At 44.5% G+C, this 16,532-nt stretch overlaps 1 protein-coding gene across 4 annotated transcripts in view; it reads right to left on the bottom strand.

Moving 5' to 3' along the window:
* The window catches only part of RFFL (ring finger and FYVE like domain containing E3 ubiquitin protein ligase), a 33,370-nt gene extending 18,469 nt beyond the window's left edge, over window positions 1-14,901 (bottom strand). Inside the window, exons 1-2 of one of the 4 annotated variants that reach the window (XM_074596196.1) lie at window positions 14,764-14,892; window positions 10,756-10,832 (exon numbers count right to left, since the gene is read on the bottom strand). Coding sequence is in view for 1 of the 4 variants with exons in the window: in XM_074596198.1 (XP_074452299.1) it covers window positions 13,229-13,280 (52 nt within the window). In the remaining 3 variants the exon portion in view is untranslated. Of the gene's footprint in view, window positions 1-1,036; window positions 1,626-10,755; window positions 10,833-13,228; window positions 13,296-14,763 lie in introns of those variants that run through there. The other 3 variants (XM_074596197.1, XM_074596198.1, XM_074596195.1) reach the window with 3 other exon arrangements.
* Window positions 14,902-16,532: the final 1,631 nt, after the last annotated feature.

The raw sequence follows: 16,532 nt of genomic DNA, 5'->3' as shown, positions 1-16,532 counted from the left end.
GCTGGGATTAATGCTATGCACAAAAGTAGTAGGTTCTGCCATTTCTAGGAGCTTGAAGATCACCGAAATCTATTCAGAAAGCCAGAACAGAGCAGTATGGCTTTAAAATATGTATGTCTTGGTAAAGTACGTTTAAAATTATTATTTTTGCATTATTATTCCATGCTGTATCCCCTGCAAAATTCATCAGATTCCACTTCCATGAATGCTGTTTTGCAATGATTTAAATATTTAATGAGTTAACGATCTTGGTTCCTCATTAATAGCATTGTACAATTGCTCATTGTTACAATGTACTACTTTTTTTTTAGTAAACCTGCACTGATAAGAAATGCCTTGCTAAAATTTAATTTCACTAATAACCTACCACTTACAAACTGAATTCACAGCTTGCTTGGTCAAAAATTAGTATTTACTTGGTAACAGAGCTATCAAATAATCTGCTCAAATGACATTTCTGCCTGAAGTACTATTTTTATCAGCCTGTGTCGCAGGCACACAGACCTGAATTATGATAAATGGGAGCAACCATATGTTGGGACAGGTGGAAAAGACAGCGAATTAGCCATTCGCAGGAGGCACAAGGGAAGGCGGCAGGTCGCCAGCCCAAGCATGACATTTGCAGAGGTGGCGTCTTAACCAGTACAAAGCATGAGAAAATGAAAAGTGGGGACCAGCCCTGGCTGATCACAAAGCACGTAAATCTAATTTGCTATATACAACAACTGGATTGAACAGATAAGATTTTTACCTAGGGATAGAAAAAAATGTGTTTATGACTAAAGGTACGAGTTCACGTGTGCCCGAGGTGACAGCATGCAGATCTTGAAAAAATAAGTAAATAAATACCCGCACTGTATCATAGCTGGAAACATGAGCATCCAGGGGGAAGAGAAACTGAAATTCTGTTTGGAGGGAGGAGACATTTTTCCATTTTGTTCTGTGCCTTCAGAACATCTGGAGACGTTTCACAGCTCTAACCATCTAAGTATGCAATACCAATAATCTTTAGACAGACAAATACATGATTGCTCACCAGTCTGATCAGCAACTTTGATGTCAGTCTACAGTGTTTCAGGTGAGGAAGTGGCCAGCTATGAAGGCAGAGGACAGAGTATTCCGGTCAATCAGCACCGAGCGGAGTCAGAACCCCATGTCCAGGTTGGTTTCTATGGCGTCTTTGTGAGGCTTCTGCGTGTCCTCGAGTGCCTGCGCTGTCACAAGGCACGTCAGGGCTACCAGCTGCACTTGAACACTGTCTCCAGACTCACATCCACCGGCTGCTTTCGATGGACAGAGCAGGCTGATACCAGCACTCCATGCCCGAACGCTGTCTAGACCTTCCCCATCGCATGTGGGCAGTACGCGGCTGGTAGATCAGTTCACGTGTCCTGGTGATCCATCTTCAGACCCGCTTCAATACAGCACGACACAGCCGCATCTGTGCTTCTCCACCGCGGGGATGCCTTCAAAAGCCTCTACGTCTGAGCGCTGAGCATCTCAGAAGTCAGGAGACGCAGCACATCCCAACGCGTCCAGCCAGGAGCCAGATCAAGGAGCGTGGCACACAACTGGATTCACCAACGGGAGCGCTTACTAGGTGCGCTGCACGCTCCCAGCATGCGAGCCCAAAGGAAGAGAATTTGGCTGCGCACCAGCATTTTAATCAAGGAAGTGACATCCATTTACCACAGAGCAAAAAGTAAACAGCGTTCCCCATTGGGGCAGGGTGTAAAGCAGCGCAGGAAAAAGCTGGAACGGGGCCACTGCAGTTCGGCAGAGACAGCCACACACTGCTCTGATGAAACGCTATCACCTGAAATTATTGCTGGTTCCGAAAGAAGCACCAAAGTAAATTCCTAGTTATATGGCACAGAGGAAACCATCAGGCAGACAGAGATCCTTTCATACTGCTATAACCTGGTTTGCACTGGAGTAAATTATTTGCAAAGTAAGCCCTTAGAAAATTTGCAAATTTGCTTCAAAAGAGAAAAAAATTAAGAATTAGAGTTTTCAGATACATGAAAAAAATACAGTGGCTATTCTAAGAATACTGCAGCTTTACCAGTGTTTATCGGCACGCTATGTTACAAGTAATTCGCAAGCTTACTCTCCACAACACTTGCTGATGCCGTTTGTCAGATTTACAGGTAGATCTTCGGTGAAAGCTCCTTTGCCCATCAGCAAATCCCCCCAATACTGTTACAAGCACGAAGGATCTAAGCTTCAAGCACCTCTTTGAAATTAGAGCGCTGCAATTTTCAGTTTAAAATTGAGGAAACGGTTTTAGAAAGCTGTGTGATTTCTGTGCAGCATTGCAGAGGAAGCTAACGCAACGGCAGAAACAGGAACCCTCTCACTGGACTCCCAGCCTTGCACCTGAACTGCAAACTCACCCACCTACTTTCTCCTCTGCAGCACAAGTAAACCCAAATGATTTTTCCCCAATTTTAACATGAGAAGCTTGGAAATCCAGTTTTGTTTTAAAAGGAACCAGGTACCTGGGGGGTGTGTTATTTCAATGGAAACTGTTTATTTTGACCCAAAATTGCACTTTATATATTGAAAAATATTTAGATAAAAAGTTCTTCTTGCTATTAACTGTAATTAGGTCTCTAAAATGGTCTTAATTTGGTCTCTAAGATGGTCTGTAATTTAGGTCTCTAAGATCTGCCAAGATGGAAATTCAACAACAGCTGTTTCCTTTGCAAGTCAGTGACGTTCTTCCAGCAAGTTAACACAAAACAACAAAAAAAATGATTAATGAAATCATGTGACTAGTTTTAGAAAATTATTTATCTTACCCAGTCTGTCTTAATTCCTTAGTCCCATACCTCTTCCCGAGTAATATGCTGTGACCCTAGATAGAATATCTCCCTTCCACTCTCCTGCTATGCTAAAAAACAATTAAAAAATCCAGTGCACTCTTTCACACTGGTATGCTATCCATCAGCAAGACAAAATTAAGTCAGCTGCAATATATGGCATGAACCAAGTCAGAAAGAGAAGAAAGAAAAGTCTGGAGAAGTAAGACCCCGGAGTACTCTTTTATTACCATTCCCACCCTCCTAGCATCCTGCCTGGGTGTAGGTGTCTCTCTCTCCTTTGTCCCACACACAAAAGTGGCAGCGAAAGTGGACGTTCTCTGTCAAAACTTCAGCAACGAGCAGTCCAGGAATCCTAGACTATCACATACCGTCTTCAATCAGTCCTTTTCATTACAGGGAAAAAGGTCAATGCTGGCTCACGCTCTGAATTTTTCCCTCTGTTCATTCACATCATCACAAGCCTACCTTGGATTTAGTTTCGGCCAGCCGGTTTTTTCAAGCAGGGGGTAGCTGCTAGAATTGTAATTGCAATACGTAGCAATAAATTGCTAAATGACAACCTGAAAATTTAAATAACTGTGTGGCCTCCTTAACCAGCTCTATTCAAGAAAAGCTGTCATCCCATGCTCTCCAGACTTCATCTCAAAACCCACCTCAACCATTCTTCTGCGACAGCCCCGCGGCAATGCCTGGGGGAGGTTACCTGGATCTGTGCCCACCTAAAACCCAGAAACAGTCTCCAAAGGCACAACATAAGTTTTTCAGGGAGTCTTCCTCCTCGTAATGCTACATATGCCTCACTCTCTTTGCAAATTTTACATTGCCCGGAACAGAAAGTTGCTCAAACTCAGTTTCTGCTGTGCTGCAAGACTGCTATGAACTAAATGACTTCAGCATGCAGATAGTACAAGCAGGAGCAGCTCCACAATGTAATCAGAGACACGAGGGGAACAGCTCTGAATCGCCTCAGCTTTCACCATGGAAGAAGGTAACCACTGCTGGATAGCTTAACAATACTCTTGTCCTAAACGGGGGGAAGGCAGGCAGCTGGAACAAAAAGTGGAGGAGAAAGGATGCCAGTTTGTATTTTCATTGTATCACTAGAGTTTCCACTTCAGATAAAAAGAGATCAAGCTATTTCTGTTGAAATCCTTGGCCCAAGAGGCCTACGATGACAGCTGCACATCTTGTTTCATTATGACAGGTTTTTCTCCAACTGGATAAGTTACATATTCATCAACAGTTCATCTTTGGAATGAAGCACAAGCACACGGGGGCAGTTGAACGGAGGAGAAATAGCAGCATTATCCCAGCCACAGCTCCTCAAACTTAGAAAAACCCTTACGCCCAACCCACAGAGGCAGGGTAGGGACACGGAAAACAGGAGGCATCTCACCCCAAATTGCAGCGACGTGCACAGGAACTCCCCATCCCACCTGGTATACAAGGATTCAGAGAGACGAAGTACTCTAAAGCAGCTGTACCCACAGTAGAGACAGTTATAAGTACAGTCTTAAGTCTTGCAGTGTTACTTATCCAAGAGCTGAGCTTGGGCTGGAGGTGGTGCGGCATCAGCAGTCAGAATTACAGTAAGTTTGTCTGAAATTGGGATTGCAGTTGGCACTAATGCTCTAAAGACTCCGTTGCTATCGCTGTCTCTCAGACACCCAGAATCGAGAGTGTTTGCTGATAAGCAACACCAGCAGTTGGAAATCCCATAAATTACTTTTCATGCCAAGCTTCAAGTTTATTTTTAAGCAGTAAACTTCTGAATTTTATTTTTTTCTCTCTCCTCCGTGGTCCCCCAAGAAATCAAAAGATAGCCTCAAAATTCCCTACACACAAAGCCTAATCTTCACCCCCTTATTTCAGAAGCTGTTAGTAGAAAAATCAACCTAAACCCCATGGAATTCATACATGTGGAAAAGTGCACATGCAGTAAAACTGCACGCAAGAAAGCTCTGTGCAGACTGGTAGGCAACCTCTAACCTATTTAACTGTAGCCTGAAAAAAAGATCGTTTTTATTTGGCTAGCCTGAAAAAGATCAGAATGTATATAATTGAGGCACATCATAACAAGTACAAACACTGCAGACTCATTTCGCAGCTATGCCTATTCCAAATTAATCTGAATTCAAAGCCAAACTAGGTGCCGAAATAGAATAAAATGCAACTGCGTATCATCTCCTTCGGCAGACATGTACAAAGACCAGCACATACATCACATGTGTGGAAAGCTCTGTTCTCCCAGACTGCAGAAATACTTATGAGTTTGTCAGCAGTTAAAGGTCCAGGATATTTAATACAGCACCAAAAAGCAAAAAACCTGAATACTAGTTTTGTTACTGCAACAGGAAAAGATATTGAATAAAATAGTCAGTTTATTTATGGCTTAGTCACCTCATTTGTGGACGAGGAAAAATACCCCACCCTCATTTGAAAAGTTAGTACAGGTGAAAGTTTGAGAGAGACTTTGAAGTTGCACTCTTAAAGCATTTCCATAAATATTAACTACCATTTTTTGTGCCAATCTCCATTTAGCACTGAAGGGGTTGAAATTAAAAATTGCTTACATGCAGCCCTGGATAAGAGCTTGAAAACCGAGGGAAAGTTCAAGGCTTACCATGCAGTGCCTGTCACCAGGACCAGCGTGAGCTACCTGTAACAGTCATGGGACAGATGTGAAGAAGTCCATTTCCAGCCATCTCTACACTGCTTGTTTTCGGGGCTGAAAGACTGTAAATTGGTTCCTTTACCACTGCCCTTGTTCAATTGCCACATCTCTCTTCTTCCAGCCTTAGTCAGACGAGTAACCCCAAACCAATGCCAACTGAAATCCGGGCTTTATTTGAACTGAAACGCCAACAAACCCAACAGCTCCCTCTTCCATATTTTGGGTTACTGAGTCTCCCTAGGAGATTCTGCAAGACCTCACACAGGAGTCTACCTACATTATCAGTACAAACCATACAAGTAAACATTTGTCTCTTGGAACTAAAGCCATAACGCACCCCACCCCCACCCCACCCCACTCCCCACTCCCCCCCCCCCCGAAAAAAAAAAAAAGGTAAATTTCCTCTATTGTCACGTCTCTGTATGTATCTATAACAGGGCATTGTTGAGGGCATGGCTCACCTCAACCCACCACAATTTATGTCAATCAAAGCAGAAAGTCAGGATTGCTGAACATGAAGTCATTGTTGGATCATACCTGTACAAAGCATCTTTAAAAAAAAGACTGAGAAGATACCAGGTAATGAAAGCTTCAAATGGCCTTTAAGGACCTGCATCTTCTGGATTCCCTACCTTTGTCACAAAGAGGAAATTTCCCATATATGGCCCAAGCCGACAAGCAGACTAAGGTCACGTTGCAGTTCACGGCATTTGGCAAGCCCCAGCATTCAGACACCATGAGTCAGTGCTCCAGAAATCATTGGGTTTTATAAACCAATAAATCTATTTCATTTAGTGGGGGTTTTTTAATTTGCCTTGGGTTTGTTGGGCTTTTTTTCTCAATCTTTGCAGTACAGAGGCATCATCACATTTTGATTTTGCTTCTCTATAACTGGGAGGAGCACTTTTTTTCCATTCTGGGTTTGTTTGCTTTGTAAAATGACAGACAAGATTTTTGTATTAGACTAAATCCTGGCATTGCAGCATTAAGAAAAAAACAACATACCAACTATCATGGAAGTTGGGAACAGATGCTGCCTTGTTTTGTACTTTCACACAGCCCTTCAACAACAAAGAACACTTATTTTTTAAATAAAACCTCAAAACTTCCTCACTTCTGTTCTCAGATCCCAAACAAAAACTAACTTATCTGGCATTTCAGCACAAGCAGACATGATTCCTGCAACACAATCTTTTCCACCAATAACCTGATAACATCAACATGAACTTTCTTCCATTTTGAGTTCTGCTTTTCTCAGTTCAATAGTTCAGCAGAAACTGCCCCATTTTTGATTACACACACAAAATCACATACCACTTATTCCCAGTTTTAAAAAAGACCCGAAGCTCAACAAATTCCATTGGGTAATTACTTTTAGATTAGTAATGGGATAAATTGCTATGGGACAATTGGGGCAGAGGATTTTTGGTTTCATTTTCTAGCTTTGCTACCAACGCTCTGCGCATCTGGGTCACTTTCTCTGTGCTTCAGTTTTCCGTAAGTAAGATGCGGATTATACCTCATCAGGGAGTGGAATCAAGTGAATATTTCGTTTCTTCAGAGCAGTACTGTGTTCATAATGGAGTTAAATACTTTCAGAGAACTATCACAGCTCTCAGAAGCAAGGCACTTCTGGGAAGAAACCCTTATAGCAAACAACCTCCTTGCACTTTTGCAGAGCATCCTCACAATTTAACATTGGAACAAAACACATCAATATAAAAAAAAAAAAAAAAAGACAAGACAACACAATTTTGAGGCCAACTTTGTGTTTCACACAAGTGCAAAAGACAATGCACTATCCAGATAGTTTTTTGGTCTTTTTTTTGTTGGGGTTTGTTTAACTCTTTACCAGTTCACAGTGAAAATTCTGGTAACATGCAGAATAAAATATTGCACAAAAAGTTTGGTTTAACTTAAGGGGGCATTTTAACTTTAAAAAAAAAAAAAAAGTGTCACTGCCAAATGTGGCCTTGTCCAAAAAAAAAAAAAAAAAAAAAGACGACACAGACATTCTTGGCACAGGAGACAAGAGTAACATGTGAAGGAGGGAGCACGCTACCAAACCGCTGTTTAGAAAACCATCTAGGATTTCAGGTATCAAATCTTTTGTGGATGTTGTAAAAATTCCTTTTTATTTAAAAGTTCAGAAGGTTCGATAAATATTTTTAGACTGTTTCCTCCATAATCAAGGATTAATGCTGGTCAGTCAAGTATACAGTAGACAGTAATAATTTATATCCTTTTCTTCACATTTGTTTCTATTAGGGGAATTTTTAAGAAATACTGCCACATATTACAGATTTAATTTCAAGCTTGCATCTCTTATTTCAGGCAGAGCAATAAAAGCCTTAGCTTGTATTATTAAGAGTCACATCCAGAAGTAAAAAATCCCCAAGCTTAGGCCTCCATAACAATATCTTACCAAGTTACTTAGGTTTTGAGCAGAACACCACTGGGAAAACACTGACGAGGAGACAGGACTCATTCCAAGAACGATCATCTTACTTCACTTAGACAAAGTAAAGCCTTTCATGAATCAGGCTCGGGTTTGGCCTACATTCTCTTGTATGAAAAGGCTTCATTATATGCAGCTGAACACATTGTTTGAAAATGCTATCCAAACAGCATTTAACGCCACAAAAGGTGAACAAACTAAAACGGTAAAACTGTATTAAACTTTCTATTTATTATCTCTAAAATATACACATTTTGAAAACCTTTAAATAGGTTTTCACCCATGGAAGAGTTCAGGGATGGTATCAGCACCACTCAAGACTATCAGATAAAGCTATTTGCAGATTTAAGATGTCTCTGAAGACAGACATCGGCAGATAAAAAGAAACGCTGCAAGTAGTTTGTTTTTAAGCACGTTACTTTGCTATATACAAGCAGTCATTTACTGGTGCTTTGAATTCCAACTGCATTCTCTATGCACATTTTGTAGGCATTGCGATTCACTTCTGAAGCTCCAGCAGCAAGCTAAACAACATATTTCAATTCTTTTCAGGAATTTCTTACTTCACTCAGAATGACATTCATGATTTAGTTGTTTCCATTACAAAATCTGTCTGTGATCTGTCTTCGAGTCAGAGGAGCAAGCAACAAGAAGTATAAATAACAACAGGAACAGAAAGAACAAGGAGTTTGTCGAAAAGAAGGCTGAGGCTTTTGGCTTTATTTTTATTAAATTCCTGCATCAACTCCCTCTCGCTTCTCTTCTGCACAAAAGACAGGTCTCACTCCTCTTACCCAAAAGCCCTTTGCACAAAATGATGCACAACGACAGACTGGATTTGACTAAGCTGACAAGGAAATACATGATCACATGCAAAAACTGACAAGCCTCTCAATCCGAGAAACATAAGGTATGAATTATGCAAGTATCAGCCTCTGACTGGAAGAAACCTGGGTTCCGAGCTCCGAGAGCATAAACCACTTTCTATATAAACACCAGTTTCAATTTCTAGTTTTTTGATTATACAGTCAAAAGGGACTTTGAAATCTACACTTTATTTGGAATCTGAAAAATAAACTGTTTCCAAACTATTTTGTAATGCTTGTGCAATGGCCTCAAGACAGACAGTAATTTAGACAGCTGTGCCACCAGCCACAGAAGCTGCATTTTAGAAATCGCCTTTCTCTGGAACAATTGAAACTTTCTCCAGGACGTAGTCTGCACACAGAGAGCAGTGTTTCCCTGCAGCATGTAACAGTTTCATTATTGTTTAACTACCAAAAAACAGCTCCAGCAATCTATCAAGCTTGACATTTTATCCCTCTCTGCTGCGAGCCCAGAATACAGGGTATATATAGGAAGAGGTTCAAGGATTCAGTAAGTTATTTTGTTAATCTAAACAGAGAAACATTTCCCTTCTTTTAGCGATTAATTTGTCATTTTTAAAACACGTTCAGGAAACCATGGGCCTGTTTGTCCTCCAAACGATTAAATCCAAGTATCTATAAAGAAACCTATTCCACCAGATGAATAAAAGCTCCATTTTAAGATGTGTGCAAAACAAATTGAAAGGCAATCCTATAGAGAAGGGATTCCTCACTGCAACAGCGCAGCAGTGCCAGTTGTGGTTCCAGCCCAGCTGTGATTATTCTAACACCATAATTCAGCAGAGTATTAACTTGCTGCTCACCGACCCTCCCTTCCCGGGAACGCCACGGCTCAGCAGGTTTCCTGTGGCTCAAGCAAAGTCCTAAGAAGCACCAACATGTTCGTGGAAGAAAACTTATCAATGCATGATGCAACCTGGTGGAGTATGTCCTCAGTCGCATCGGAGAAGTGATTCATCTGAGTGATGCTAACAACTCAAAGTAGCTGGGTGAATGAAACGTGGAAGTCACTCACCAATGCCAGTAGCAACTGCTTTCGGAGCAGGGTATTTGGACATCAACAAAAAGCAGCGTCACATCAGTTTCAGTCTGGACTTCCAGGGAACGCAATTTTACGGTTTCTGACTCATTTGGGGAGCAAGCCAAACCAATATAAGCTCATGCACACAGCAAATGGTATTGATTCAATGATGCCGCTTGTGACCACACGATTTGAAATTATCCATGTGTATATATAGAATATATAATGCCCAAAGGAACTGTCCTTCTGCAGTAGAGGTTACTATGCAACAAGCTGCTCCCAAAAGAGAGCATTTAAAATTCGCCTGTTTAAAAATCTCACTTAACATCAGTCTAGAGGCTAAACTAAAAGATTCAAAGCATATGCTGCTTAAATATATTCTTACCGGCATATCCTACAACCTTCTGAATATAAATGAAAGGGTGGCAGCATAAGAAAACCCTGATGTTAAATTAATATTTTAGTCTATACTGAAATACAACGTGGAAATTCCTATTCCAAGACTATTTGGCAGAGAAGCCAGAGGGCGTGAGAGAAAGAAGCCTAATTAATATTTTGGAGTAAAGTGAAAACCTCAAAGCAATTAATGTGAAGAATTCGTTGATTTTACAGATGCTGAGAAGAAAAAACAGTGTCTCAGAAAGCAACAAATCTTTTTAAAGAAAGTCCCTTATGGGAACATTAAATTTAAAAAGCCACAAAGGGCTTTCAGAGGTTAGAGTAAGCTGTCTCAGTTCTCAGGAAACTGGCTGAGAAGGGAGAAAGAAACTAATACAAAATTTGAATTCTTGATCTGACAGTCATACTCAGTTTCTTAAAGAAAACTGTAATTTTTGAACCTTGAGATGTTCTTTGAAGACTGAACAATCAACTTTGGAGGGACGTACCATCAGGTGGTTAGAAGACTTGGCATGCAGATGTTCTGTTTCTGACATCAATTCAGCAGTGATGCGATTCTCCCCACCTGTGAAATACAGATTACACTTATTCATCCCTGCAAAGCATTCTGTGCTCCCTGAATGCCAGCTGGTCTAAGTTCAAAGTACTAATTTCTGGCTTCTTGTAATGACCCTCCCTGGGAAGCGGAGGAAAACAAGCTTGATATGGGGAGACAAAGATAGGTTCTATCAAGACTAATGACTAGAATTACTTTGGGGAGCGGGAGACTGGCTGGGGTTGTGCAATGGAAGTGGGCAGTGAGGGGAGGGCTGGAGAAACATTTGCACCAGGTGAACACGTTTAAGTGCAGAGCAGATAAATAGCAGTGTCATCGCAGCAGCACAGGCCTTACCACAGCACAGATCGTAACACTTCCCCGAGAAGTTAGATCAATACTCGAGTATTTAGCCCACACCAGACTGCTAGCAATATTCCAGTAATTTAAAGCCATGCTACGCTTGGAGTCAGAGCTCAGACTATAGAGAAGTCCCCTCGGTTTTTACTACCAAGTACCAGAAGGTCCTCTTTCCATGGTCAGCAGCAGTTCACACACACTTGTGTCCAAAAAAAGGACATGTGCACACAATTATCTGCATCTCACATTATCCTTCCACTAGCAAAGTGTTTTATTAAGCACCAAGTATTTGGCTCAAGATACTTTGTAATTTCTTATCTTTGGATCAGGCTGTGTGACCCTCAGGACTGGTCAAAGGCTGTAGAGAAGAGACACTGAGATATCCTATATGAAAACGCACTCTTTCTATAAAGGATGGGGAAGGAAACCTAAACCTAATTAAGCACAATTTTTCCTCCCTGTATTACAGTGAAACCAACAAGCGCTAGATAAGGACAGTGTTTTTCCTGGCTAGATGTGAGGACCCAAAGCTGCAGTACGGGGTCTGACCCACGGCTCTATAGCCTGCCCCCAGCGCAGGTCTGGGCGAGTCAGAGGCAGGCACGCAGACAGAGCATCACCACGCGCGACGACCGCGTGAAAATCTGCTTACACCCTTCCAGCATGCAAAAGCTGGTTCAAAGTCTAAAGCACAAGTTTTAATAACCCTTCTATATATAGCCCTGGAGATTCAGCTCAAATTGCGCTCCAGCCTGATTGAAGAGTTTACAATCTCTCTAAGTTGTTATAAACAATAAATCATGGTACAAAGTTGCATAACAACAACTGAAAATTACACAATTTTAAAACCAACACAAGGCCATACTGAAGTCAACCACAATAAAGAGAAAACTGAAGGCCCAGAGAAAAGAGATAGATTTCAGTCATAAATGCAACTAGTGACCACCAACCCCAAAATATAATTCACATATCTCACTGCTTTGCACTCTCATTGCAGAGCATTGCATTCAGCTCTCATTTTCAGCTGACTCCCAAGAGCCCAATCACATGTACCTGCCAACAAGAAAGACTAAGCCTCACTGAAAGTCAGCCTACTTTTTCTACTCTACAATTAAACACAGTATTAACACAGTATTTAAATGATGGCTTTAAAACTAATCCAATACAGCAAAATCTTGAGCAATTAAGCCTTAACCCATGAACACCAATTTCAAGGCAATCAGCTTTTAATTAAAAGTTCAATTGCTACCAGCCGAGGGGACATGCAAACCGGAGAGTGCGGCAGCGGGAAACTGCGCCGGGCTTCAGACGAGCTGAGAGAATTGCCCGTAATGGAAAACACGATAACAGCCAAAGTAAATGATTTTGTTTCATTAGACCCAATTGTTCTAACAAAAGCAATTATGTTTACAAAGACTGAATACAAGATCCCCCCTCCCCATCACTGTGAACACAAAATGTGTTACGGGGATAACAGTATTTGATGGGTGGTGGTAGGTAAATGCAAGGATCTAGAATTCATAAAAAACAACGTTTAAAGCTCACAGCTTTGTGTTCCACTTCTCAGCTCGAGAAGAACAAGGTAGCAGTGGAAATGATCACAAAGGGTAAATACTTTTTTTGTTTGTTTGTTTATGTAATCACATATCTGCCTTAACCATCATTTATCTTCAAAGTTTTGAAATACAGCCCACTACAATGCAAACACACAGAAAATGCCAGCTTATAATGCACCTGTCATTCCCCATCCGAATGAAATGGAGAACTAAAAAAGCATTTTGTAAACGCAGTAAGTTCTTTACCAATTCCAGTCACATTAGAAAGAACAGAAAACTGCCACAGGTTCCTACTCTGCCATAAAACAGTTCTCCAAAAGCAAGGTCCAAGACTTCCTGTGCTACCCATGGAGGATACGTTCTGTGTCAGAGAGCAGGAAGTGAGCTCAAACAAAACACATAAACAAAACCGTTTTATGTCTCAGCAAATTAAACATTACCCTGTACCTATCTGAATCAGAGAACCATAAAACTAAAACATTCCTATCTACGCTTTAATATTATACTTACCTCTACAGTATCTAAGTAAGCCCGGCCATCCTTGCAGTGTTTGAAAACACATGCAGCTATCAAGTGCAATAGCTTATTTATCATACGGTCATCATAACATTGAGCGCATTCATCCTGAGCTGTTTTGCCAAGTCCCTGCTCTGTGAAGGCTCAGAGCGGACCACGTGCATGTTCTCACTAATGAGAGTTTACGTTTATTAACCTGCAATCTCACGCTGAAACACCGGTAAGAAATCGATTTGACAATATGTCAACACTTTCTCCACCGGAAACACCTTGCCCAGTTTACAGGAACAAACTGTTCTGAAGAACTTGAGTACTTTTTTAACTCCTTTTACCTCCTGTGGCAAAGGAAGGACTTTCATAGCTTTCACTTTGCCACACACCCCCGATTTTGAGCAGAAAGATATTTTCTTCCTCATTAAGAAAATAACTTGGGTCCTTGCTACTAAGGAAGCATCACCCCAGGTACGCTGCCACCGTACCAAGCCAACCAGTGCCTCAGACATGCTAAAATGCAGAGAGACAACAATTTAAGCAAAGAGCTGTACAGAAGGCTGGCGCTTATCCAGAATTCCTCAGTTCCCGTAGCATTTCCAGCATAATAACCTACTGAACCTCAGAGCGCCTTTGGGAGCAGAACTCAGAAAAGGAAAGAGTTTATGAACACCACTTTCTAAACCAGAGAAAAAAGGCTGTATCTGAGTCCCACCCGCCCTGTTAGGGAAACCCTGCGAGCGCTCACCCCAGAACTAAAATCCAGGTGCTCGCAGGCCCCTTCCAGCCCTCCCCTGTCCCCTACCGGCCCTGGCCCGAGCAGCCCCATCTCCTTGCCCCATGCACCCACCAAGCCCTGGCAGCCCCCTCCTGCCCCATGCCTCCCCCCCGCAAACCCTGCCAGCCCCCTCAGTGCCCCACAGCCCCCCCAAATCCAGACAGCCCCCTCACTAACCCACACCGCCCCAAGCCTTTCCAGCCCCCTCACTGCCCCCCAAACCCTTCTAGCCCCCTCACTGCCCCACAGCCCCCCAAACCCTTCTAGCCCCCTCACTGCTCTGCAACCCCCCAAACCCTTCTAGCCCCCTCACTGCTCTGCAACCCCCCAAACCCTGCCAGCCCCCTCACTGTCCTATACAACCCCAAGCCCTTCCAGCCCCCTCACCCCCCCAAATCCAGCCAGCCCCCTCACTGCCCCACACCCCCCGAAGCCATGCCAGCCCCCTCACTGCCCCACAGCCACCCTCACCGCCCCAAAACCCCCCCAAACCCTGCCAGCCCCCTGACTGCTCCCCCAAGCCCTGTCAGCCCCTTCACTACTCCACAACCCCCCCAAGCCCTGCCAGCCCCCTCACTGCCCCACAGCGCCCCCAAACCCTGCCAGCCCCCCGAAGGCCTGACCCCCACCAAACCACGCCAGCCCCGCGAAGGCCTCAACCCCCGGCCCCAAACCCCGGCACCCCCGGCCCCACTCCCCCAAAGCCCCGGCAGCCCCCCCCTCCGCCCGCCAAACGCAGGCAGCCCCCCAACCGCCTCACCTGCCTCTTTCGGCAGCCCCGACCCGGAGCGGACGGCGGGGCCGGGCACCGGGTCAGCCCCAGCCCTCCGCCCTCAGCGCGGCGGCGGCGGCGCTATGGCAACTGCCCACCGCCGCGGCCGCCAGCCACAGAGAGGGCGGCCAGAGCGGCGGCCACAGAGCGGCCAGCTGGGCGGCAGCGGGCGGCCCGCCCCTAGCGGCCCGGCGGACTCTCTGGCGCCCTCAGCCGGCCCAGGGGGCAGCGGGGCACGGCGGCTCCTAGGGCCGCGGGTTCGAGACCCGGGCCGGGCAGCGGGGGGAGTGGGTGTGACTGAGGGGTCCCGTGGGCTTCAGAGGGCGTCCTGCTGTGTGCATGGGGCTTAGATGCATTGTACGGGAAGCATATGTATATATGCAGGTGAACCTATATATATAGACACACGTACAGGTACACCCATATATATATATACACAGAGTCACGTACACACATCCCCATACAGACACGTTTACACACGGTACCTATAAGCACACACTTATATATGTATTTTATACCCATCAAGGGCAAATAAGCCCTCAGTGACCAAAGGCATCCCCACTGCTCGGAGCGAGGGGGGCCCTGTTTGCCCTGGGATGGGTTTTATCACCCCGCTCCGGGCCTTTCCTGCAGTTTTCCGGCAGATTTAGGCGATGGGAAGGAGTGGGGAGGGGGGACGTCCCTGTGCGCACCGGCACAGCCAGGCCCTGTCTCACAGGGTCACAGAAGTGCCTGTCTCAGCACGGAGGAGAAAAGCTGAATTAGGATATTTAGGTCAGAAACTCTTTTCAGCCTAATTTTACTATGCAAATTTAGGGCAAATCAGCTTGAGTAAGGCAAGTTTTTCCAGATCGGGTAATAGATTCCTGTAGCCTGAACCCTTCTGCTGTCCCCACACCAGGCAATAACCGGCACTCACAGCAACTCCTTCCCTGCGGCAACGCAGCCAGAAATTCAGGACGTCGTCGTCACCTTGCACGCACGCTGCCTACCTTGGCGGCAAAGCCAGGAGCTGCCACAAAGCTCAGCCGTGCCCCGTACCACGCTGTCCTCCCCGACTGTTTCCCAAGAGGGCATCAGACTCCCACAGCTGCAATTAGCTGATCGCCAAAGACAAAAAATCCCCCCAGGTCACGGCTATGCCCGACAGCCTGGGACATTTAGCTTTGGAGGAGCACAGCCCCCACGTCGCCGCCTTTCCCTGGTCTCTTCCCGATCAACTGGTACCATCCCTGTTGAATCACCGTCCCATGACTGCTCCCCAGTGACTAAGTGCCAGAGCAGAGTCCCTGCTGTCATTGCCTGCAGGCCACAGTGAAGATGCTCACTGGGCGCATGGCTGGTCTCACGCCGAGGCTGGTACAGGGTTCAAAGCGGGCTGTTCCCCTTCTTGTCCTCCCGCTAGCCAGGGGAAGGAGACACTGAGAAACCTCCCTTGATTCAAATATACCTAAAAGAGGTTTCTCTTTCCCCTGCTCTACGCCCCCACAAAAGCTTCGCGTCGCCTACAGAACCTCAGGCAGAGAGATAAAATAGTAGCACACAGTTTTGGTTGAAATTTGTGTGTACCAGCTATTTATTCACAGCTTCAGGAGACGTAACAAGCTCAATTTTCTGCTTGTAAGGACCAGCCACATCAGCATGGGTCTCCAGCAGACAGCAAAACCCATCCTCCTCCTTGCTCCAGCCAGCCGGGCTGCAATCCCTGGGGCCAAACTCCCCTTCCCAAGCTTGGAAAGCCCAGAAACACAAGGAAA

Source organism: Larus michahellis, chromosome 7, assembly GCF_964199755.1.
Source record: "Larus michahellis chromosome 7, bLarMic1.1, whole genome shotgun sequence".
In the NCBI taxonomy this organism is placed as follows: Eukaryota; Metazoa; Chordata; class Aves; order Charadriiformes; family Laridae; genus Larus; species Larus michahellis.
The sequence above is the reverse complement of the archived record's forward strand: the minus strand, read 5'-3'. Positions and strand labels throughout refer to the sequence as shown.